The sequence below is a fragment of the Ammospiza caudacuta genome, chromosome 2, assembly GCF_027887145.1.
Source record: "Ammospiza caudacuta isolate bAmmCau1 chromosome 2, bAmmCau1.pri, whole genome shotgun sequence".
Classification (NCBI taxonomy): Eukaryota; Metazoa; Chordata; class Aves; order Passeriformes; family Passerellidae; genus Ammospiza; species Ammospiza caudacuta.
Window position 1 is genome coordinate 82,668,375 of NC_080594.1, and position 26,458 is coordinate 82,694,832.

The window sequence follows — 26,458 nt, forward strand, 5'->3', positions numbered from 1 at the left end:
AAGGTCGTGTTGCAAAGTGTGAAGACCATACACAGGATGCCTTCATCAAATGCATTTACACACACCAGTCACAAACATCTGAAATGGCAGGAGATGTGACTTAACCCAGAAAAAGGGGCTGCTACCACTGAGCACCTAAGAGAAAAATTTCAGCATCATCCAGCTAGTTCAAAAAGGAAATCAGCATTTGGTGACTGGCCATCTGACAAGGCCCATCCACCAAAGCTCTCACTTTACCTGGGAGAAAGCAGCTTGATATCTCCAGTTGATAGCATGACTGGTACTCAAAGTAGGCAGGAAGACTTACTGCCAAAATTGGATTGCTGTGAAAGGGCTTCTCTGTCAGGGCATTGCAGGGAGAAGTATTAAAATACACAGCTGCAGACCTACAGTAAGGTCAAATAACTTTTTCAGGGATCTAAAATATTGCTGGGCTTCCAAGAGACCCAAATGTAAAATCTCAAATTGGTCTAACCTTCAAGCCTTCAGGCTACCTCCAGCTCCGAAGAAAAACTGAATGAGACATTGACAGATTGTAACCAAAGCTTTGTCCTCAAATAGCAGCTGAAAAGCCCTTCTCATTAACTTGCCAGGTAGAAGGTGTACAATAATTGTACAGGAGTTTTAATACTGCTGCTGGGCAATGGACATGACAATTAAGAAAAGAGTCGGACAGCACAAAAGGCTAAACTGTACCAGGTAATGACTCTTGCTCCTGCTGCCTTGGCAGGTGCCCCTAAGAAGGAGAAGGCATGAGGACACTAAGCCTTTATTTGAGGCAAACTGGAGATGAAGACAAGGAGCTGAAAGGAAGAAGGTGGCAGTGATGTAGGAATTTGTGAAGAAAACTGGTCAAATCACACATCAGTGAACCCAGCACAGCCTGCTACAACAGGGACAAAAGGGTGGCAAGTATTTTAGGCACTGGAAAAAAAGTGAATGTGGTATGCATTTGTGCCAAGTACAAAGAGCGTAGTTCACTGAGTATAAAGGCAGGTCTTCCACACTAAGGAGTGACATCAGATTTGGGGGATTTTCTTGAAATTTATTAAAAACTCTTGTATCTTACATGAGAGAGTGAGCAGGGGAGTGAGGGCCAAACCATTAAGCCAGTGATAAGAGACATATGTAAAGAGTGAGTACAAATTTATTTTATGTAACTAGAACATAAAAGTTAATGATAGCACCTCTGATAGTAAAAAGCATGTTTTGGTGGGAGGTTTGGACTTTCCATGTGGGGTAGGATGAAAAATGAAGTTGGAACATTCATGAATAGGCTCTCACCTTAGCTGGTACACAAAGAGAGATAAAACAATAAAAAACTGCAGGAAGCCACTCTCTCACTTCTGTCCTAACGTACAATAGCTCTGCATCCAATCCTCCTCACTTCCAATGTGCCTCCCTTTAAAAGGGATGTAGCAAAGGCAAATTGTTCTTCAGATGTTCTGGACCCTTTGTTATGTCAAGAAGGACTACATAAAATCACAGAAAAATAAGGTTGGATACGAACACTCTACAGGACATTAAATATAGTTTACTGCCCCAGTCTATTTCTACTTTTCCCAAGAGAAGTTCCCACAGGCTGTTCTAAAGATCCTCAGGAGTGAAACTGGGAGCCTGTCTAAGAAATAGGTGCAACTTTATACCTACCACTGCAAACTTTTTTCTTAATGTCCTGTCTAACATGAAATTTTCATCCTGAAATTTTGTACATGCACTTCTTATTCCAGTGTATTACAGAAAGAGTGACCATATTCCCTTTTGCACAGAATATTCCCATATTTTGTGCAAAAGTGCTTATCCACACAAAACCTGTGATGTCTACTACTCTTTAAAGTCAAAAAACTGCTGAACACTCTTTATCAATTCTGAACTCTCTCTATATATATTTCCTCCTTTAGACTCTCTCCAGACGATGCCCGTATGTTGTAAGATACTACAATTTTACATTTTTACATGCACACAGTACTGTTGATCTCCATTCCTCCATTATGCTTCTAAATCACTTCATGCAGAACTACCTTTTCCACATGACTCACTATGCTGTATTTGTACAGCTGGTTTTTCCTAAGTGCAGTATGTTGTCCCTGCTGCCTTTCATCCAACTTTTCAGAGCATTTCTTCAATGTTTCAATACTGTTGTCATTCTAATCTTGTCTTTCGAAACACGGGCAGTCCTTCCCAACCTCACATCATCCTCAGTGCAATAAGTGTACCACCATGCAGGATATTAATGAAACTCCACAAAGCACATGGCAGACTTATGAGGATCCCTGTTCTTTCTGTTCTGATATTAATAGCATCTCACTGAGCATGTTTTTTAAGCAGTTTTGGACCTATTCTATGAATATTTTCACCTCAACCATGTTTCTCCTGCCAGCTTACAAAAATGTCCTGTAAGACTGCTACAAAGCCTTTCTAAACTAAAGAAATATGACATTCAATTCACATGGCTGTTATACTGCCATAGGCAGTTATATTTGTTTGACATGGTTCATCCTTTAGAAATCCATATTAGCTCCTACTCACTTCCAACTGCTTACAAAAGTTTTGTTTACCACAGAATTCTTTCAGGGAAAGAAGTTAAGCCTAAGTATCCCAGATATAATTCCCTGGCTTCTCTTGTCCTGTCTCCTTCCTCCTTTTATAGACTTCTACTGTTTTCCTGCTTCCCACTCACTCTCCACAAGTTCTCAGAACTAATAAAATAGCTGAGATGATGGCTTCAGTGTGCTCACAAATATCTTGGGATGGATGAAAATTCCAGCATTTCCTAGGCCTTACTGAATTGCATTAATCCAAGGGAGAGGAATAGAATTTAGGCATCACATTCAGCTTCCAGGCAACAATACAAAACTGAAAACAGTCCTCTGGTTTTCAAAATAGTGTATTACACAGATTACTCATGAAAAGAGATGTGAAACAAAATTGAAACAGATCTCTTTCAAAATTCTCTCTCAGCATTCTTTACAAATGTTTGCACATCTAGAAGTGATTCTTTTGCACAGCATTTCAAGGTTAAATTGGATGTACTGATATATCATCTGTGAATGTCAGGGCATCCACAGCCTTCTCTATTAGTTGTCTGGATTCCTCTTCCAATATAAAATAAGAGATTCTTCCTAGCTTCCTTCATGTTTAAGAAATCAAACACTACCCAATCACTCATCAGGCAGATTCAGGGGAGATCACTCTTGGGATTCCATTTTTCTGGGAATGTCTGGTCTTTCCCTCAATTTTGTGATACACTGGAGGAAATTCTGACTTCTGGAATCCTGGTCTCCTCCTGGTTTCCATGGAAAGCTCAGTACCCACCAGACATTTCTGTACAGTGATTATCAGGTAAAAATCTTGTGGCTCAATATAAAACTTTCCCTACAGCAAAGAGGAGATTATGTTATTCAAATTCTTGTATTTATACTGAGCCAATTTCCAAATAATGTAAAAAATCCACTCTAGTTTACTCAAAAAAACTTATTCTTAAAAAAATCTCATAAAAATTGACCAGCTGAGAAGAAATTCAATCAACTTTGATGTCTGCACTGAGACAGAGAATTGTGTAAACTTAAACTGCTCCAAATCGTAATACAAACAAGTACATGTCATTACTGAGCCACCAGGAGCTGAAATAATTGGGTTCTCATCATTCTATCCTAGACCATCACTAAAAAGTCATATTTTTGTTTAAAACTGAGCTGGAAAAACAAAAACAGTGTAAAATATATGTGAAATTAATTAACAGTGTAATTACTTTGGGTAAATATCCGTATCACAATTCTAATAAAAAACAGGATTTCTGCTTAGAAATCACATGCCCCGTGAAAGTGACAAGAGCCCAACTCCTGAAGGCTCTTTCTCCTAGGCACCAATACTGCTCCCACATCAGCACTCTCATCCATTCCTCTGACATGAAGTAAACTGAATTACTTCCCTTTTTGACTGATGCTGTATTTTAATTGGTTTTGGTTGGGGTTTAAACAACATCAGGCCGGGAAAAGTAAATTTTTTCCATTTCTCATGTCCCTGAGGAATTTATCCTAGACATGCTACCAGTAAGAGAGACTGTGAATAAGTCCCAAAGACAATAATAAAGCAGATCTGGTTGTCCACTAAAATCAATAAATTAATGTGCTCTGTTAAAGAAGTCCCATTACACTGATTTTTTGAGCTTGGGCTTTGATTTCTTCCCTTTCTCAGAAACCTAATTACTCATTCTTACTTTCCCACTGCTGATGTAAGACAGAATCTCAAATTCCTTTTGTTCTTTTTAATTGTGTTTATTTCCTCTATTAGATATTGTGGTGAACTTTCAGCTTCAGTCTTTGAAGCTGTTTTCTGTCATTTTCGTGGCTTATCCATAGACAGATGACCAGAAGCCTCTTAGATCTTTCCATTACTCAGTAATTACTTTTCTTATCTGTTTTCCTGGGGATCTCCTGCTTTAAACAAGAAACTTTGCAAAGAAGGATTTTAAATTGACCTCCATGGTAACAGGCAGACAGGCCTACAGAAATATTCAGCCTATACCTTATCAAAAGTGTTAAAAAGAGGCACCTTAAAGAATGACTTTGGGAAAATAGTTGAGTACTACAATTTATTACAATTTATGGCAGTTAGCCATATTAGCTTTTTCTCTTTTGATGAGACTTCCTTTCCCTTAGCTCCAGTGCAGACTGAGATTTACAAAAGGAAAATTTACTGTTGTGGAACACATATAAACTGATCATGTGCTTTGGAATTATTCTTGCATAGTCAAATGTATCTTGGGAGCAAAAATAAAGAAAGCACTAAGTAGCTACAGAACTGATATAGAAGAAATTTCTTTCTGCTGTACTGTGTGAAAGTACCTTTTGTATACTGGAGGTTACCAAGAGTAAATTGCAGTAGATCTGGGAACACAACTATTTTCACCTTATATTGTATATCTCTGAAATTAATCTCAGTTACAACAACAACAAAAAAAACACAAACAAAAATACCCAACCCTGTCAAACTGTTTAAAATATATAGATTTATCAAGATAATTGGATTTTATATTTCAAACACACCATCTTTTAAGCAACTAAAGAAGATCGATACTATGGAAATCTACATAATATACCAATTCTTGACAGGAAAAGATACAGCAGTTGAAGACATCATCAAGAAAAAATTTTTACAACATAGTAGAAAAAAGAAAAGTCATAATCACTTATCTTAAATAGGAAATAGAGTAATAAAATTGTATAAGAAGAAGACAATATTCCTCATAGGGAAGACAACTGTAAGAATACAGGAAAAAAAGGACTTATCAAACGACAACAATAAACTTTTCAGCCTTTGTAAGCAAGTCAGATTTTGCTGATTTCTCAGGCAGAATGAAAACTCAGATTGTGGTTAGCTCACTTCAGTATTTTTGTTTGTCATAGCTAACATCAGAAAATGACTCAGGAGGTGGAGAGACAGGAGGTCAGGCAGTGTGGGCATTGAGAAGGATGGAAAGATAAAAGAACTTGCTGCAGTCAAAGAGGCAATAAGTGTATGAAGAAGACACCATGTCCTTTCAAATAAAAAAAAACCAGGAAGATTTTAAGATACCATTTAAAAATTAAACTTGACTCTCCCATAATAATTCATAAGGCAGTAGACTTAAAAGTGATTTCTAAAATGTCAGAAATAGATGAAGTCTTGACCACAAAAATAAGATTTTACCCTTCCTATTTGCCATGGAGTTCTGCATAACAAGAGACAAATCACCTAAAATTAAAGCTCTCACAGGTGGTCACTAATTGTATGGTTTTCATTTTTCTAATCTTGACTTGGGAGCCCAGGATCTGGTTGAAAAAATAATGAAAATTTACAGCTGTGTATCATTAAAGACAGAAGTTATTTAAGGACAAGTACAGCCAACTCTGGCCACTCTCCATTGCCTGGAACCGAGCCACCTGAAACAGAGACACAGATTCAACCTCTGAGAGGAATGTTTAACCCTCATTATAAAATTGAGAAACTGAACCTCAAAACAAAAGTAAAATTTGGCAAGGCAATTTTAATACTTTTGTGCTCTATCACATCCCAGCTAGTAAACTTTCCCGGATTCAGAAGTGACATGTCCCCTTCTTTCTAACTATATTTTGGACCAATATCTGTCCATATTGTCCTCTTTTTGACCAGAACTGTTATTTCTTTCTCTATTTTTCTAGCCCATGGTGGGAATTATAAATTCTGGAGCTAACTCCAGGAAGGTCAGTCCTGATCTACATGAAGAAGGCACACCCTAACTCCAACCTGAGCTTCTGCACTGCATTCCTCAAAATTTAAAACAGGAACAAATAGGTGTAAGTCTTCACAACATATAATGATGAGTATTACAGACAAGAAGAGGAAATCAGTACTTTCAAAGTAGGAATGAGTAGTATGCCAAAACTGAGGTATACATCCACATGTCAATAACAAAGAAAAAAAGGATCTTGTTCTTTGGAGGAGCACCATTCATCAGAATAATTGGAGGAACAACTTTCAGGGAAAAAAGTGGCGTCCAGGGTAACTGTAGTCATCATACACAATCATGGGAGCCCATTTAAAATTACAAGTGTGGTCTGGAGATGGCAAAAGTGATTAACTGCTTACTGAAGGTGCCTATCCCAGGTACCTTAAAAGTAACTTAAATTAGATTTCTAATACTTATACAGCTAAAAACATATACTTGATGATATTGAAAGAAAAAGAAGTTAACGTGAGATATTCAACGTCAAGTCCGAAATTCCCTCTGTTATGCACACTTGACTTTTCCAACTTTAACCCTATTTAGGCAGGTTTTAAATTTTATTTTATACACTGGATATTTGTCTCTTTTAAGGTTTTCCTGTAATCCAGCCTTTCAAAAACCTAAAATTGAAGGGTTTCTGTATACCATTAAAAAAAAAATACTAACACTTATTCAGAGAGCAGCCTGACATGTATAGAAAAAATTAACAGAATTTTATGGGAAGCGTCAAAGTTACAAAATTAAATTTCCATGTGGCAAACATTACTATGTCACATTTTATCCTTTTCTGCTGATTTCAAGGAAAAGTTATATTCAGTGACACAAGCAATTACATGACGCCCCATCTTTCCTGTATTGTGTATTCCACTAAATTTTTTAAAATAACATTCCATAACTCACAGAATTGCAGACCTTCTCATTACTACAAGCAAATTTTTTACAAAGAATTTTTTCCCCTATGTCTACAGGAAACTGTCAAAATATCTGTGCTATAAAGATTTTCTCTTAAAAAAGAGAGGAACAGTTAGAATGAAAGAACATATCTGCATGAAGTATACAAAGATCAGCTCCATATTTTACTATATCATTGATTATATAATCAGGAAAATGTCCCAAAGTAATTTTCTTTTTAATTTAACAAAATGCCATATTTTGGTATTTGGTCTAGCATGTTCTCAAATGATTTTATAACCTTTTTTGTATCTGCCACTTCTAATTTAATATTTGATACTTTTTAGGTTCTATTTTAGAAAAAGCTTTAACACAGACTTTTGCAATCATCAGCAATTTATTCAGCTCACTAGCAGATTAAGTGGTATTTTGCTTTCTTACAAAGCTTACTCTATTAATTTTGTGTTCTGACAAATTCAAAACAGGAATAAAAGGATCCAATTTTGACTAAAATAAAGGCCACAACTCCAGACGCAACACCTCCCTATCCAAAGGAACAGGGACCAAACAAAGAAACGGATGCAATATGTTTCTCACAATGTAATGGTACTCAAGGACACAGTCAAACCCTCAATTCAACAGGACAGCTAAGTACATTATCTGAGATTTTGTGAGCCATCTCAGTGACTCAAGAGGCTGCATTGTACTTTGAGATAATCCTGTGGTTAAGCACATGTTGAATCAAGAACATGATGTATACTCAATCACCAGCATAAAATATTTATCATCAGTATTTTTCAAAGGCTGGGGAAAAAAAGGGTCTTTGAATCAGAGCACCAGGTCACAGAGAATTATTACTTCAGAAAGGGCCTGAGATACTGGAAGAGGTTGCCCAGAGAGGCGGTGGATGCCCCATCCCTGGCAACATGCAAGGTCAGGTTGGACAGGAGCTCTGAGCAGCCTGATGTAGTTGAAGAAGTCCCTCTCATTGCAGGGATGTTGGACTAGATGACTGCTAAAGGTCCCTTCCAGCCCAAACTATTGTGTGATTGTATGATTCTAGGCTGTCTTTAGGTCTTGGCCCATAAAAAGACATTCTAGGGAAAGAAAGAAGAGTGCAAAAGGTGATAAATCATTAGTAACCCAGGTCGGCCACAAGTGCCAATGCTCTTCATAAAAGCCCCCTCTGCTTTCCTGCTCTGTCACCTCCATGCCCCACCCAACATACAGAGTCACTCATCCCCCTAAGTCAGACCATAGCCAAATGCTACAAATTGTAACCTCTCTGTCACACTTAAAATTTGTATTTTTCATAATTCTACTTTTTGTTTCCTCAATTTGCCTTAGTACATTTTGCTGGACTGCTTTTAATCTATCAAGCACATTTTATATCTACTAATGCCAACTAAAATAAAACAAAAGCAATGAAAGAACAGGCCCACATCATGCCTGCACAGGTGAACTCACCCGGGCTGTGTGTCGTCAGTCACACAATGGTACGTAAAAGTTCCAAACATCTGCACACCCAGGATCCCATACAGGAGAAGAAAGAACAGAAGGAAAATTGAAACGCTCCATATTTGCTCTCCAGAACGCCTGGCAAAAAGATAAACAGGTCACTGAAAGCACAGGCAATGTGAAGCCTCCTCTGAAAATTATAGAATCTATAGAATAGAAATTATGCTCATGCAAAGAGAGCAGTATTTCATCCTGCAGAACATTTCTCCTTAAAACTTCTCTCACTCTGTGCACAAATAGAAAACGGGGCTGTGATTTTATTTCTAAGTCACTAAGTCAGGGTAATTAAACCAGCTGAAAACTGCAAAGGGTGGGAGAAACACCCAAATAAAATGTGGAAAATCTGGCTTTTGTAAAATACTATTTAATGACTCATACAGATAAGATACAGTAATGAAATAAACTTGATACCGAATAAAGACCAAAAACTCTTTCACATTACCATGACATGTTTTTTTGCCATTACATGCTGTACCAAGCACACTTACACGTGTTTCTTTGCCTCTCTGTATACACACCAGCATAAGCACACGGGCAACTGGAATGGTCAGGGCATATGCTCATGTAATGTTATTTATAAATATCACCCTACTAAGGGTATTCATTTTGATTATTAAATGGCCATATTAATGGAACAGAATTTACTGCCATTGGTTGAAAATTGCTGGCTACATTTATTAGCAAAAATACTTAAAAATTTATTTAGACATTTGAAACTTCTGATTGTTTTCTAAAAAACTTAATGATTCCTTAAATATAGAAAATAACAAGAATTTTTTAGCCAGAACTAAAACTCGGGAGAAAAACGCCCATTAAGCATGAAGGGTCGTTGATTGACTATACAGTCAGTCTTTTATGTCAAAACATAAATAAGCTTTGTTATTTTTCAGACAACAGCTTTACTTACTTCAAGATATTTGTTATCCTAGTTCTTGGCAGCTCAAAACGAAAATATATTCGGAATGCTCGGATCATAATGAGTGGTCGTGGAATCCGTAACATGCCCCAAGGTGACATCTGGTCAACTATTTCAGCAATTTCAAACACCTAACAAAGAAAAGAATCAACAGTTTGTCTCGAAGACCCTGTCCTGTCCTGCTCCTGTGTTCACTTCCAGAGCTTTTAAAAGTATTAATATTATACATGTTTTTTATTTTAATTTTCAATCTTGGATTACTTTACAGTTTATTTCTACCACACTTATTAGAAAGAAAAGTATTTCCAAATACTTTAACTCACTTCTAAATTACCGTAATGAAAATCAGAAAATATACTCTGCCCATGTTCATTAAGTTTGAGTCACAAACAACTCAAGAAGACTATGCAAGCTTGTGCCAGCTGCCTGTTTCTGTGCCAGTCCTACCCCACATGTTTCTCACAACATTGTTGGAAGTATTAATATATTTTCAATATGAAAATCAGTATCTGTTAACATTGCACAGCACTGAGATTTTTACTGTGATATAAAAGTACATGTATACAGACTGCCTATAAGTTGCAACATGTTTATAAGTTCTCCATTTAATTCCCAGTGCATAACAAAATTGTACATTTCCTAGACTACACTTACAATATAAATTTCAGCCAAGGCACAGGACAGGGAACCATTTCTTCAATACACTGACAGGTTATGCATTCAATAAAGAGTATTTAGCTGAATGATTGGGTGCAAATATCTTGTTTTAATCCTTGTCTCTCACTCTTGGAGAGTAACTGCTTGATTTAATGTTTGTACAAAGTACTAAGAAAATGGAGAGAGAACCTGGCAATTCATAAACTGGGTAATGTACAGTTCTTATCTGTAACAATCAACCTTCCTTCTGCATGTGTACAAGATGTACCAAAGTCTCCCCTGTGTAAAAAGCGGAAAATTACAATGTCTGTTAAAATTGTCAGAAATTTTATAAGTGCCTAACAGCAATCACTACAGAACTTTTACAATCCTTATGTTATTGTAAGCTCAATGTCACAGTTTTCAACCTGTTCTTATCCAGAAAACCAGCTACAGCTAAGGACTGATTGATTTGCAGGACAAAATTTCCCCTATACCTTAACGCTGCAATTTTTTGGAAAAAGTCCAAGTTCCTTGCTTTATAAAAAATGTTCAAACTGCTTCCAAATGTTTTGGGTTTTTTTCATTGTGCTTTAATATGAGTTTTGAAAAATGGCTTGTTAGGTATGAGTGACACTGTATGAAACCACTCCACTCAGGATATCATTACAACTACAGAATGGCAAACATCTACCATTGGAATAATTCTCCCTTAGGTGCCTGAGATAGTCACAATGGCACCTACTAGACTCACTGGATGGAAATGAGTACAACTGTCATGTGGAGTAAGAGAGAAATGTGTCTCTGAAGATCCTCTTTCTCCTTCTGTCTGCACAGGGTTTATGTTAACAAGCTTCAGATCAAATAAGAAAAAATAATCAAGATAAATTCTACTACTAATACAGATATGCTGCAATGTGCAAAATAAATCTGTTGATTCAGCATGGTTTTTTAAAACAATTTGATCCATGTACAAGTCTACTTCCACAAATCACATTTATTTGATTGCGCCATGTATTTTTCACAATTAAATTAAATTAAATTACATTTAATTTAAAATACAATTAAATTAACTGTAAAAGGAAGTGAAATGATTACCTGTAAAACCAGTGACACCCAAAGACAAAAGACCATGAATCCATCAAACACACACCAACGATCCTTTACATAGGAGCTATCACCCTACAAGAAAGGAAAGCTAAGAGGTTAATTTTGTTTATTGTCAGAACTTACAAACTTCGTAAGTAAGAGCTCTTGGAAGATGTCTTTAAAATTGCACAGCTCTTCCTGTGCATTTTTAAAAAGCCACTTTTCAAAGACTCCAAAAGACTAGTATCTGGATCAGAATATACTGGAAATATATACACATTGTGTGGGTGAATAAATACTAACTTCATTCTTGCATGACATTTCTAAGTTTGTGTCAAAAAAACCTTACAAAGACTGCTGTAAATCAAAAATCACACAAAAAAAATGAACACTGGACTTACTTTTCCATTGTATTTTCCATTATAAAATATTTACACAGGAAGATCAGTGTAAAATGCTGGCAATCTAGTATTGTGCTATTCAATTATTTCAGTATTGTTGAACAGCTTCAATTAAATCAGTATCATTTTACATTCATTTTTTCATTAGTTCTCAATCATGTTCCATGCTCTGGAGAAGTCTTGCTATTTCAAAAGCACTTGACAGTAACCACTGTAACATCAGAACATGGCTTTGGTGACAGTCCAATCCAGAGATCACTCCTAAAAGGCAGCATGGAGAATTCTGCATCCAAGCTCAGTTTCCTTTACTCTGCACTATTCTCAACCTCTGTTCCAGTTTGCATGTTTCAATAACCTCATGTTCCACACCATTCCTGACAACATGCCCTCTACTGCAAGCTATAAAAACACTTCTCTGTTGGGCTGCTAATGCCTGACACTTCACTTCAAACATTGAACTTAAAAATATCTACATTTATTAGACGTATTTTGGCTGAGTGTTAGATAGCTTTGTGTACCTTGTGGAGCACAGAGGAAGTTGGGGAAAAATGCATGTAGAGAGATGAAGCTTGTTGAAAGGGAGACTAGACAAAAATACACCTAAGGAAAGTGGATATCCCATTCAAGTAGAAACATATGCAGAGAAAATGACAGCACATCTCAGGACACAAAATCACACCTTTTTAAATGAAGTTTCCCACAGATTTAATAAGTCTTCCCTGTCTTATAGGCTCTTTGGGTCATCTTAAGTGATCTTCCACGTGCAAATGGCAATGTTTGACATCCATTTTTCACAGTCTAGTTGGGGAAAAATTATTTTCATGTCTCAAGAATCTTGAAGCCATTGCTGGACTTTGGCCTTGTATGTGAGTCCTGGCTTTATAAACATTTTTCTTTATCTCAGTTATAGTTATTTCAATATTTTTTTAAAGTCTCAGCATTGTCATTGATTCTAAAAGCACAGAAAAGATGTTTTGTTTTAATCTAATATTTTCAGTGGCATGCACTATCCTAAAAATGATTTATTATTTCTTGCAATAGGTGACAGCATGATATATTGTGTAAATAGAGACAAAATACATTTAAAAAATTTATTTCAGCTGCAAAAATTCTTCAGAGTAGAAGTGAACTGTTAGGGAATTGGGAAAATACAGTAAGTGATTTTCAAATCAGAAGTAGGGAACAGAGAACTTTGGCACTATTTTTGGACAAAGATTTTTAACACATAAGGATGTTAAAGTTCTCAATTCAAGAACTATGAGGAGGAAGACCGCAAATCAGGGAAGCAACAAAACAGAAACTTTTGCGTCATAATTCTAGCCTGTCATTCCTGAAGAAAGTAGACTTAGTTCCCCACATAAACTCTGAGCTAATCAGTAACTCTTCACTCAGGGCTGAGAGAACTGAATTATTTAGTGGTTATGCTCAGTACCTGTGAAGCAGAAACATGTTATTTCTCCACAGAGATCGGCTACTCACACTCTAAATCTCTTTCTCTGGAACGAATCTCCAATGAGATCTGCATCAACATGCTACTTGAGTCCTTCAATTGTGGCTCTGAACAAAAATGCTGATTGGTCTTTCTCTTGCTGAAGAACTCCTTGAAAATTACTTTTCTCCTCTTAAGCACCCTTTGTCTAAACAAAAAGTCTTCCCTGAGTTTTGCTGTGCAGATCTGAGCATGAACTTAGGCAGAAGTCCCTGTATTCATCCTCCTCTGAATAACCCACCAAGTTCTCCCTGAAAGCCAAATCTTTTTTTAGAAATTGCTTTTTCTCTCCACAATAGATGTGGTATGATTGAAGCAGCTTTGCTGTTTTCTCTTTACAAAGGAAGATGTCATGACCCTTTCCAGTCTTCTCACCACTTAGGCTGCTGCAGCAGCTCAGTGCTCTCGTTGTCACACCCAGCCTGCTTCCACCGCTACACCCTCCCAGTAAGGGCGGCTTTCAGCATCACCCACAGAAACTCCGTGCACCTGAATTACATCTGGAGAAACTACTCCTTTTAAGGGGGCTCCTGACTCTTTCCACTTTGATGTAGAGAGGCTATAGCTAAATCCTATTAATGTCATTTGCTGTTTGTCTGGCAATGGATGTGGTGGGAAATCTTTAATGCTTTTATTCTGTCTATTGACATGGGCATGTTAGTTGCTGTTGGAAGCATTTTTAAGGCAGGACCACATTCTGCTTAATGCAAAAATCAGAATATAGGTGCTACTTCCATGAAAAATCTAATTCTGGCTAAACACAGGCTAGAATTTTTATTAATAGCAATGAACAGTGAGTTTCATTCACATTTGAAAAAAATCTTTAGGCTGAAATACCATGCTCATGGTCAATGACAGCTCTTAGACTTGGAAAGGAATACAAATAAATGACATTTAAATACCTCTGGTGACATTGTACCTAAAATAGCTCAAGTATTGCAATGTGTTAACCCCATAACCTTTTTCCATTGTATCTGCTGAAATCTGAGAATTATTGATGAAGTTTCATTTAGCATTTTTTTCTGAATGCACTATTCCAGAACATGAAGGATTAGTACTGTAGACAAGAAGCCTTGTACACTAATCAAAACCTCTTAAAGTCATTAAAATTGCCGACTTTCTACTGCCTACAGTGGATAGTGGATTCTTGATGTGCACAGCAAGTCCTGAAAACTTTTCCAGCAACACAATTTACAGCCTATTTAGACAACAAAATCATTTGCCACTCCTCCAAAATAAAGCACCACAAGGTGTCGGAAGATTCACTTTCTCAACTGTGCTGAGCACATTAAAGATAAAATGCCTGTAGCCAATATTAGGTGCCCTGAATAACCATTAACAAGTTCACAGGTGGAAAAAAAAATTAAGACCTAATGCATTGAAAATGTGAGTCAGTACAAAATATAGAGAGAACCATAAACAGAACTAATAACACTTGAGGCAGTCACTCCATGAGAGCCACTAGGGTTTAACTCATATAAGAAAGGAAGACTAGACAGACTGCACTTTTTTAATAAACGCTTATTTCATTATCAACCTTGCTGAAAACAAAATCTCTATTAAATTAATCCCCAAACTGCATAAAGCAATCTGCTTGTCTGCTAATTTTCTCAAGTGATTTCAGTATCTCAGTGGTAAGGTAGACAGCTTAGCTAGATGACAGCACAGACATGCCCAAGGTCATTTCTGCCCTGCTTGTCTCCTAACACCTCAGGAACACCTTGGGATGAATAGCAAGTCCCTGCAAATCAACAGCCTCCTCTGCCTCCTTGCTTGCCTTCAGAAATTTTTGTTTCCCTCTCATCCCTGACTACAACCTGTTCTCTCAACCCTTCCCTCCTGCCTCTTTCCACCTGACACTGTCTAAAAGCTAAATAAAAGAAGTAATATGACTGAAAGCTAAATAAAAGAAGTAATATGATATTTGCCCTGAATAATCAGATTTACCATTATTTGGAAAGGAGTCCTGCAGTGTTGGATCTCTCATTAGAACCCTAGTCTCCCACTTTTCCTCACAGTCTCTGACAAATAGGATAGCTGAAAGAATGCAGAGATGTAGGGGAATAGAATATAGGTAAATAAAGGTAGTATAGAAAGTAATCCTATCCCCTAAAGAGTTGCAGCTGGGTTAATTATTAAGGATTAGGAGCAGGCCTGATGTTAACAGGCCACAGCTGTAGCCAATCAGTAGAGTGTTATAAAAGAGGGGATTGGTTGACTGAGGGCAGTTGGAGTGAGTTGGCTGCTGTGAGGACATGGAAGAGGCAGTGCCTCGAGGAGCTGCCTACAAGAGACATCAAGGAGGTATGAAGCTCTAGCAATGTGGAACCTTTGCAATGTACTGACACTAGAACTCTTGCACTATACTGATAACACAGAGAGACCAACAAGCTCAGTAACAATGAGCTACTGTGCCATTCTATCATGATCACTGGATCCTGCATGTGCTGGTAGTAGTTAAACAAAGCATGTCATCAACTCTGGTACGTCTTTCGGATCATCCTGTGGACTACTTTGTAAAGCACTACAAACAAGCATTAAGGTGTAGAGGCTGAAATTAATGGAGATTTTTAGGAGCAACAAAAAGAGAACAGGATGAAATAGAAGGAATAGAGGAATTAAGAATTTGGGAGTGTATTTTTTTTCCCTCCAGATGCTGTGTTCATTATAACAGAAAAAGCAAACTAGAAGAGAGAGCACAGCTGAGTTAGGGAAACCAAACTTCCCTCCCCCACTCTCTGACTCCACACAAACACTGCAGGGCACAGAGGTCTGAGTGGGACACAAAATTAAATCAGAGCTCAAGGGAGCACCTTGCCTAACCTCTCTCTCTCCTTGCATATGCAGATACATATGTATCTCCTACCTGGTCATAGACTAGGAATACATTCCTTACATTTTTGGTTCAGCTTCAAACTTTTCCTATTTACTAAAAAACCTGTATTTATAGTCTGCTTAGTAGCAGAACAATAAGGACAATCCAGTCCAGCCCCCAACCTGACCAACACTTTCAATATTTTACTCACACAGTAAAGACAATGAAGACATCTGGCCTAATCAAGAAGGAAAACTGCATCTGACTGTTTTCAATTCTCCTTTTCCATCCCTCAAACTAAAACTATTTCACTAGTGTCCTCATGTGTCGAACAAAGGGCAGGAAACAAACGCAATTGTGAATTGCTTAGTTAGGACCATGCTAATAACTAACGAAAGACTGAAATATTTTAAATGAGTTGCTCACCTCTAAGTTTGTCCTCAACAACAGTAATAGGATCACTTCAAAATAACTCAAAATATATTTACTTTAAAACTCTGTATTAGGGGGAAAAAAGAAACAATGTATGTATGTGGGAATGACACAACTTCTCACTTTCTGCATGTCTTCTTTATGATAAAGTATCTTCATTCATAAAGAAGGAACTTATATAAAATATACTCACAAAACAGCAACTGACTTGAAACAGCCAATGGAATTACAATTTCTGTGTAAAAATTAATTCTGAATGGCTACAAGTATAATATCATAACTTTATCATTACTGAACTAAACAAGTTCAATTTGTAGCTACTCATGCATTGTACTGAACTGCTCCACCATCAGATGCTTTAAGTAACACGTTCCATAGTACATAATTTATCTTTTTCCTAATAGATAATGTAATATTGAGAGTAATCTTCTGTTCTATGCTAGAAAAAAAGGAAAAAAATCATTAGATGTTACAGCACAAATCCCAAAATTACTCTATTTTTAATTAATACAATGAAACACAGCTCTTGCTAGTCCTTTGGGAAAGAGAATGATGCCACACATGCTATGGACACACAACAACATGGTTTCAATTGATTATTACAAAACCCCTATAATCACTAAAGAACCACTACTTCATCCTTTGCAATCATTACAATAATTGATTTTGAATTGAATTTGTTGAGATTTTCAGATTGTTTAGGAAACACCAATAAAGATACAAGGCTAAACAACTATTCACTAAAGAACAACTTCAAACCTGTTTTTAAGGCAAACTAGATTATTGTTAATATATGTAATTAACTATACTAAATTTAGTATTTCATGTTTCATATCATACTGGGTGGATATTAAACTATAGTGTTCACATTTCATATGTTATTTTTAACAGAAAAAAAAAAAAAACAATCAAAAAGACTGTAAAGGAAGAAACAATTCTGGCTGTGAAGCAAAACTACAGACTTTCAGATGGACAAACAGGGACCATTTTACTTGCTAATAATCCTATAATAATCTCAGTGTTTTCTGTAAAAAAAAAAAAAAATACGGGGTAGGGGAATTAGTAAGAGTTAAAAACCAGTGTTTTAAACCAAAACTGGTAAGTTAAACAATCCCCACAAAACAAACAAAAAGACCACACAACCCCCCCCCCCAGCCCCAAACCAGGGCCAAGCATCAGTGTTACCCAACTCACTTCATAAAGTATGAAAGTATTGAAGGGAATAACTGTTTCCACAATACAGTGGAAAGGAATGCCATAACAGACCACCTGTGTCACCCACAAAATTTTAGAGCATCTCAGTGTCAAGTACTTTGGATTGACCACTATTGAGATCCTCTGGGCACATTCTTCATATCTAGCCCATAGAGAAGAGATGCTAATGTCCAACAGAAATATGGCTCCTAAACCCTTGAGGAAGGGAACTTTGCTGATATAGTATATGGCTACTCTCTTGATAAACCACCTTACCATTGCAGCAGGGTGCCAACATGCCCTGCAGAGAGTTTATAGGTTACTGCACTGAAAGCCTGAATTTCATTTCCCTCTCCATCTGCTCATTAGCCATCTGTAATCAGTGCCCCAGGTATTGTCTTACTAGCTGACTTGGCTTCCCGGAACATCTTAAGGGTTCAGTAAATCTAGAAGTGGCTGATCAGGAGGATTAATAGGATTCCCCTACATGGTACAGCACTCACTGTTTCCAGGAAGCGCACAGAAAAAAAAATCTCCATTGTGAGAGCAGTCAGACACCCAAACATGTTGCCCAGAGAAATGTTTGCATGTTTTTTGCTAGAAATATTTAAGACTCAATTTCACAAAACCCTGATTGAAGAACTCTGAGCCCTGCTTTGAGCAAGAGGGTGGTCCAGACCATCTCTTCAGGTTCCTTCCAACCCAGACTGTTCCCTACTTGTGGACATCTAAGCCAATCTCCTCCAAATGCCAGTTTGTGGGGTTAACTACAGTTCTACATCTAGTTTCACAAGCATGGACATCTGCTCATTCTTGGAAGTACTCTGCAGTCTCAGAGAGGTGATGTGAAATAAACACTGCTGTGCTTCATTCAGCAGTATTCTGCCCTCCCCTAGCTCCAGTGTTTATGGTGGGTGCAATAGGCAGATTGGGATCCAAATGTTTCAAGGTGAAAGCTTTTAATTTGCAGTATCAAATATTGCCTGGAGGCTGAACAGGAAGTTTTGATAGGCAAACAGTCTCATCTAACATGACAAAACTCTGATTTATGATTGACATTCAAAGCTTTCATTCAACAGAAAAAAATCCACAATGATGAGGATTGGAATACATAAGAAGGAGGCACTTTCCGGAAAGAGGATTGTATCATTTGGTAATTGGCATTATAAAATGTTGAAGAATACTTGTTTTTTTTTTACTACAGAGACCAGGAAAAGTTTATTGAAACAAAAATCCTAGTATAGCTGTAAGAAATCCATATTTATATTAATGGTGGAAAACACAATACCGTGAAATCCAATTTTACATTCGGCTTATTCCTTTAAAAATCCCACACAAATTTCATCATTTTCATGAAAATACAGCTGCACAGAAATGCTCTTATTCCTTTCAGCAGGGATTTGGATGCCATTAAGATTTGTTTATCTTCATGTCCTTTTTGATCCTCTCAAATTAAGAGAGAAGACAACATGGGAGAAAAATAAAATAAAATATGATTTTTTAGTATAGCAGACTTTCTTGAAAATGCAAATTTCAATGCAGAAAGGCACATTAAGAATGAATTTCTCTCTCTTGCTACTTGAAAACATGTCATCCAGTATGTTGGTTTCACTGCTTTCCTGATATATGTATCATTTTACTTTGACATGAAGTAATACATTTAAAATATCCCTCAATAAAGCTGTTTTCATGAAGAATAACTAGAAAGTAATCCTTGAAAGTGCTATTGGAGACGGAAAAGACAACATTGTCAAAAAGTAAAGTTTTGTTCATCTAATTGGTCTGTATATTTCTAGCTACATTATGAAATTCAGTGAAATTCAGTTTTTCTTAGTAGCTTTTAGGTTAAATTTTGATCACCATGGTAAGTCACTAAGTATTTTATTATATGAACACATAATTCAATCCATGCCCCGGAATAATTTCTCACTAAAAACCTCCATGACCCCTTGACCAGTTAGAATAAATACCATTTTTATTTTAGAAATACTGCTTATGTACTTTCACCAAATAATTTAAATGCATTTGATTTTCTAATGTGTTAATGCAAAAATGGTGCAAAAAGCCCCACTGTGTAATATGAGTCATTACTTTCCTGTAATAAACACTCCAATAAACCAGACACAAGTAACCATAGAAACAGGTGCGTATATTCCAGAGCCATGGTCTCTAACCTTCCCTGGCCCACAGGCAGTAACACCCAACTAGCAGCATGCTGCAGGCAACTTCCAATTTCTTTTCCTCATGATAATCAGTTTTAATTTCTTTAATTTCCTGTGACTGGAAACAGCAGCAGAGTATTTTATGAGCAACACAATCCCAGTAGCCTGGGAACAGATGTCCTTACGATGGCTGTAGACACTTAGCAAAGCAGCAACAAACACAGGAAAAAGGTGAGACAGAAGAATCAACTTTTGTAGACTCTTGTATTCAAATAATGGATATAAATACTTTTTATACAAAATAATATTTAAAACTAACAATCACAGCTCCAACACTAAAATATTCCAGTATTAAGTTTTAAAACAATTTAAAATAGCCTATTATTTGCCAACACAGGATAACATGGAACCTGCACTAACTAGGTTTCCAACATTATAGACAGTATAAAATTCCATTTTTTAATATACAAATATATACGTGTATTTTAATATACATCTGTTTTTGAAAAGAACTTGTAACAAGGATAAGTAGTTTTCATCTTATAATTGCAAGGCATAGGGTAAAACAGAAACTCAAATCTTATGACAAATGGTCTTTTTTGTGTTTGCTCTGTAAGTTTTTTATGACCACAGGTAAGTAGTTTTCTATTTTTTCCCCTTCACTATACTTAGTCAAAGCATCCCAAGATTTTCTTAACCTTGCCACTTATTCCACTGGTTATGTCCCTACCCTCAAGGTCAAGGCTCTCGCTTTTATTTGTGACTTGAACATCCTGAGATGGAGCTTCCAGCAGAGATATCACAAACACATCAGAGCATGTTATTGCTGGATGACAGGAGCCACATATTCTGTTTTACTATCCAACCCTTGAAAAGAACACAACTCCCCTATCCTTAACTCATGCATAAACTATGGGTATACAGCATTTCTAAAGTCATGGAGTAAAATTAATTTCAAAATTTCAATCTTCTATTTTCATTCTGTAATGCAACAGAAACACCCTTGACAAACTTACCAAAAGCTGTTAAGCCAGTTGACAATGTTTCACCATAATCCTATTAATATTTCCATCACTTATCAGAAAGATTAACAGAATTTCTCCATTCATGTTTGATAAAAATGGCATGTTAATTAAAACTACTGAAAAGAATGCAAAACAGAAACTTGTCATAAAGTGCAGTAAACATCAGATCTGTAACCGATAACTCAAGACAAAGTTATGAATTAGGATGATTATGGAAGAAATTAATTTAAGCATAAATGAGTTTATGCCATAAATGTTAAAAAATTTAGCATCACATTGTGTGTATACTTTTTGTAGTCCCCACTTTTCCACTGACAATAAATATACAAGTTAGAGAAATTGCTGACTGGGAGATACCTACAGGTGAGGTGTTACCCTGTGTGCTTTAAGCTTCCCTTTCTATCAGTGGGAAAAAAACCCAGATAAATTATCCTCTGAAAAAGCCTACTTTGGACACAGACAACTAATTTCAGACCACTGCAGTCCCTCAAGTTAGTGCTGATGAATATTATTTTTCTTTTACTATTTTAAGTGTAAAAATTTAGTTTTTGCAAGCTCCATCCTAAATTCTCTCCTCTTGAGCAGACAGACAGCAACTACATCAACCAAAGAACATATCAGAAAAATAATGAGGAAAATGTTCTCTCTGAATAGGACAAATGCTGCCTGGAAAAACCTGACATGCAGGAACCCACTGATTTCAGGTAATTAAGTATTTTGTTGGTTTTAGTACTAGATAGCAGCAAACTAAACTGCTCCCATCTATTTGAGACTGTTTTGGTAGCAGAAGAAGCTTAATTACAGTTTCTGTCTGAATTCACCAAAAATGCAGAAAGCTAATGGTGTAACCATTCACTTCTGCCCCTTGCAGGAGTTCTGAAGTCAGTGAAGAGCACACAGTACTACTGAAATAAGACTCTGACAAATCCACTTACAACTACTTCAGTTAGTACAAAAGTTTTGCTGTAAATGTAATTGATTTAACAATGGGGAAAATGTTAAGGACCATTACTTAAGACTTTTTGCAATCCTATTTGTTAGCTGACATGTGTCACAACTGCACAGTAAAAAATAGGATATTTCTATTAAATTCAGTGCAGTGCTTGTATTGTATAAAAAAAATTCTCATTTTCAGCATTAAGTGTCAAAGAGGCTTTTTTAACAGACAGGAGAAAGAACTCTCACTTTTTTTTTTTTTTTTTTTTTACCATGTAACTCTCTTAATGGAGGATAGGATAAACCATGCCTTCTCTTCACAACATGATTTCAGTGTAGGTTCTCTCATACCATACTGACAGTGATTAGAAGCTGCAAGGGGGATGCAGTCTAATGAAGAAAATTTCATACACCCTAACAGTGTCTATGGAACAAAACTACATGCACTCATCTTTCATTCCCTAAAGGCTGTATTATCATCTGAGATAACTGCTACTTGGTTCCTTTTTGTTACAGTTTTTGGCACATTTTCCTCTTTGATTATTTTATTATACATAATGACACCAGTGCAACTGTGTCTAATATAAGCAATTCACCTGGAATATTTCTCTCTCCCCACACACAAGCTGAAAATAAATACTTCTTATAAATGTAAAAGATACCTTTAAAGTAAGGTATCCTTACCTTGGTCATACCTATATGAGATGACCTTCAGAAGACGCATTACTAGAAAGCATAAGGTAGTTTTTTCATTCTACTGATTAAACGAAAGAAAGACCTTCGGTCACAGGTTAGGATGCTCTATTTCTTTGAGAAGTCCAATGCTCATCTAACAACACATCTGTTTTAGGCTTGAGAGTTATCCTTCATTTCTTCAATTCCACCCCAGCTCCTTTTTCAAGGGGAGTATAATTTATGAAAATTTCCTTGAATCAGAAAACAGACTGTATTGTCAAGCACATACAGTCATGCTCTTAAGTGACATATGAGTGGGCACATCAATGTGAACTTTGATTCTGAGAGACCGTAAGACTTGTCAGTTAAGTTCCAGGTTGACTCATGAACTATTTTGACAGACCCAAAGAGTAGTTCCTTCATGGTGCTCTCAGAAGCCTGCCAGTCAATCACTAAGTTGTGCAGTAGACATAAACTGCATGTAATTTGGAAAGCACTTTAAATTTTATTGATGATAAAATGAAGGAGATTGATCTGCTTTCATTTGACAGACAATACCTCCTTAATGCAGCTGACTCTGGCAAAGCTCTTTCTGACCAAGGAGCATGAAACATGACAGGAATCAGAAACAGAGAGTCACTGAACCCTGTTTACATTCTGGGAACTAAAGAGCATGAGAACAAATCTAGGATCAATTGAAGGAAATGGAATTCTGAACTGAAAAGATCATGAAAATACCAATGTCAAATTTAACTACGCATTTGCAACTATGCAACTAGCTTTAACCATTACATTTTTATTACATTTACTATCGCAAGCCATCATTCTTCAATAAAGAATTTTTTAAATTTAAAATAGATAATTGTTTAGAATGCAAGCATAAGAATATGTCCTAAGAAACAAACTGACTTACTCTAATTCTGTCTCTGTCTCACATAAAACTTCACAAAACACTGCGAATTCTTACTGCTTGTACTTATATTTTTAACAATGGAGACAAACATTAGGCAGACTGTCCTAGAACGTTGCTTTAAATGATATTTCAATCAGTAAGAAATTACAGCCTGAATTTAATTTTTCAGATACAAGTTTCAAAGTAAAGACAGATGTATTAATAGCATTACTCCACTTGTTCATGACATGTGTCAGTAGCTTCATGGGCAGCCCAAAGTTTGGATAGATTTTACAAGCACAGCAACAATAAACCAGAAGAAAACATGAGTAATAAAAGACACAATACCACTGCAAGATTTCACTTTAACTTTTCTGCTGGGGTGAGAAAATTTTGGAGGGAGGCATTGGTTTCTTTTGTCATTTAGTTAACACATGGAAAAGGGAAACTTTCTACAGACCAAAGGCTAGCAGTTTCAGAAACTACTTTTCTTTTCTAAAATGCCCTAGAAACCAAAGGAAGTGTATTTTTCATTTGTCCTCAGAAGGTGTTAATTAGACATTTTCAAAATCTTCCTAGCTCAGCTATACTTACATTGTTAATAATTGGGACTTAAGTGGATGGTGCCTAACTTCTCCATAAATTAGGTTTCTTGCTGGACTATAATTTTGCATTAATCATGGTCCAAAGGTTTTTTTAGCATTTCAATTCCTCAAGAATTTATGGAAATACTGATTCACTGTAAAGTTCAGTAGAATCATATTGCAATGCATTCATTGATACTACGCTCACTAAAGGACTTGAATTCATATAAATTAGAATATTGCAGTAAAAAATTGCCTTATATAAAGATGTTTCACATACAACCATCTTTAATAAATGCTAATAAGTTTCTAAACAGTGCCTTATTTACTTAATTTGCCACTATCTTTGGCAGTCCATGGATCAATATGCTTTTGACAAAATTAGAATATTAAACTAGTATTTTCCCTAGAAACAATAATCCAAAGAATAAGTCAAATAATTCACTAAAAAAATTATTTATTGAACAGCATTGAAAGAAAAATGGAACATTTTGATTAAACATTACCGGAAATATTTTTTGCATAAGGTTGGTCAAGTATTAGAATTAGCTGTTTGAAGAGCTTGTGGAATTTTCATCCTTGGAGGAATCCTGAGATTCATCTGGACAACCCAAGCTATGGGCAACATTATCTAACTGGACCTGATTTGGGCAGCAGGTCAGACCAGATGACCTCTGGAGGTCCCTTACATCTAAGTTATTCTTAGACAATTCCCCAAATAGCACCAAAGAAGGCACTTCATTTCAATGTAATTATATTTACAGATGAATGCTACAAGACATTATGTTTTAAGCAAATCCTCAATTGTTAAAATAACAATAAATACAGCCATTTTCTACTTAAACTCTCTTTGCATAACATAGGTTATATAGAATCTATTTTACTGTATTTTTATCTAATAAATGAAGAGCAAAATGTCAGTGCGCAAAAGAAATTATCCATGTTGTTATCGATACATTTATAACATGAATTGAGGCAATGGGACCAACTCCAGACAGCTATCAATTCTGTGTGCCCAGACTCATCACGCATACTTCAAAGACAAACTCATCATACAACAATCAGAGACAAGTTCCTCCTGTGAAGAGCAGCTAAGGACTCCAAGTCTGTCTAGTTCGGAGAACAGGAAGCTGAGGCAAAACCTTGTTGCTCTCTACAGCTTCCTAAAGGGAGGAAGTGGAGAATGAGGTGCTGATTTCTTTGTGACAGGATGCATGGAAATGGTTCAAAGCTGTGTCACGGAAGGTTCAGACTGGTAATTAGGAAGCATTTCATAAAGAGGGTGGTTAAACACTGGGACAGACTTCCTAGAGAGATGGTTGATGCCCAAACCCTGTGCTTAAGAGGCATTTGGACAGTGTACTTAGCAAAATACTACAAGTTTTGGTCAGCCCTGAATTGGTCAGGCAGTAGGACTAGATTATGATTGTAGTTCCCTTCCAATGGTCCCTTCAAACTATTCTATTCTATTCTAGTCTAGTCTAGTCTAGTCTATCACAGAATCAGCTGAGTTGGAATGGAACCATAATGATCACCGAGTCCAGTTCCCAGCCCTGTCACACCATGTGCCTGAGAACACTATCCATGTTCCTCTTGAACTCTGTCAGGCTGGTGCTGGTGACCACTTCCCTGAGGAGCCTGTTCCAGTGCCCAAACACCCTCTGGATGTTAATATCCAACCCAAGCCACCCCTGACACAACTTCAGGCCATTCCCTCAGGTCTGTCACTGGTTACGAGAAAGAAGACATCAGTGTCTGCCCCTTCTCTTCCTTTCATGAAGAAGTTGTAGACTGCAGTGAGATCTCCCCTCTGTCTCCTCTTCTCCAGGCTGAACAGATCAAGTACCCTCAGCCACTCCTCATAAGTCTGCCCCTCAAGGCCCTTCATTATCTTAGTTGCACTCCCTTGGACACTCTCTGATAGTTTAATATCTTTCTTACAATGTAGCACTCAAAACTGCTGACTCATATTCAGCTTTCTGTAGGCCAGGACACCCAGGTCCCCAGCATCTCATTCCCAGTCTGTACTGTACATCCAGGGTTGGCCCATCCCAGGTGCAGAATCCAGCACTTTCCCTTGCTGAATTTCTTATGGGCTGTGATTGCCCAGCCCCCAATTTAGATGAGGCCTCTCTGCAGGCCCTCCCTGCCCTCAAGGGAGACAACAGCTCCTCCCAGTTGTGTAGTGTCTGTGAACTTGCTCAGTATCTCTTCCAGTCTTGGGTCCGCATCAGGTCAACAAAGAATGAAAGATGTTGAAGACCACAGAGCTGAGGAATCCTGTGGAACCCCACTAGTCATAGGTCACCTGTCTGATGTCACCCCATTGATTGTAACCCTGTGCGCCCAAAATGAGCCAGATGCTCACCCATCACATGATCCGTTTGTCCAGTTGTGTGCTGGACATTTTGTCCAGAGGAATCCCGTGAGAGACAGGATTTACTGAAATCCAAAAAGATTACATCCACTGGCTTCCCTTGATCAGCTAGCTGGGTTACATTCTCATAAAAAGGAAATCAGATTTGATAAGCAGGACTTTCCCCTCACTAAGCTGCG

The 26,458-nt window shown here is 36.9% G+C and overlaps 1 protein-coding gene across 2 annotated transcripts in view; it reads right to left on the reverse strand.

Annotated features, from left to right (window-relative positions):
• Positions 1–26,458, reverse strand: part of NALCN (sodium leak channel, non-selective) — a 222,683-nt gene that overhangs the window by 181,478 nt on the left and 14,747 nt on the right. For both annotated transcript variants that reach the window (XM_058824922.1, XM_058824921.1), the window contains exons 4-6: positions 11,307–11,390; positions 9,564–9,703; positions 8,606–8,734 (exon numbers count right to left, since the gene is read on the reverse strand). In XM_058824922.1, the coding sequence (XP_058680905.1) occupies positions 8,606–8,734; positions 9,564–9,703; positions 11,307–11,390 (353 nt within the window). The remainder of the gene's footprint in view (positions 1–8,605; positions 8,735–9,563; positions 9,704–11,306; positions 11,391–26,458) is intronic.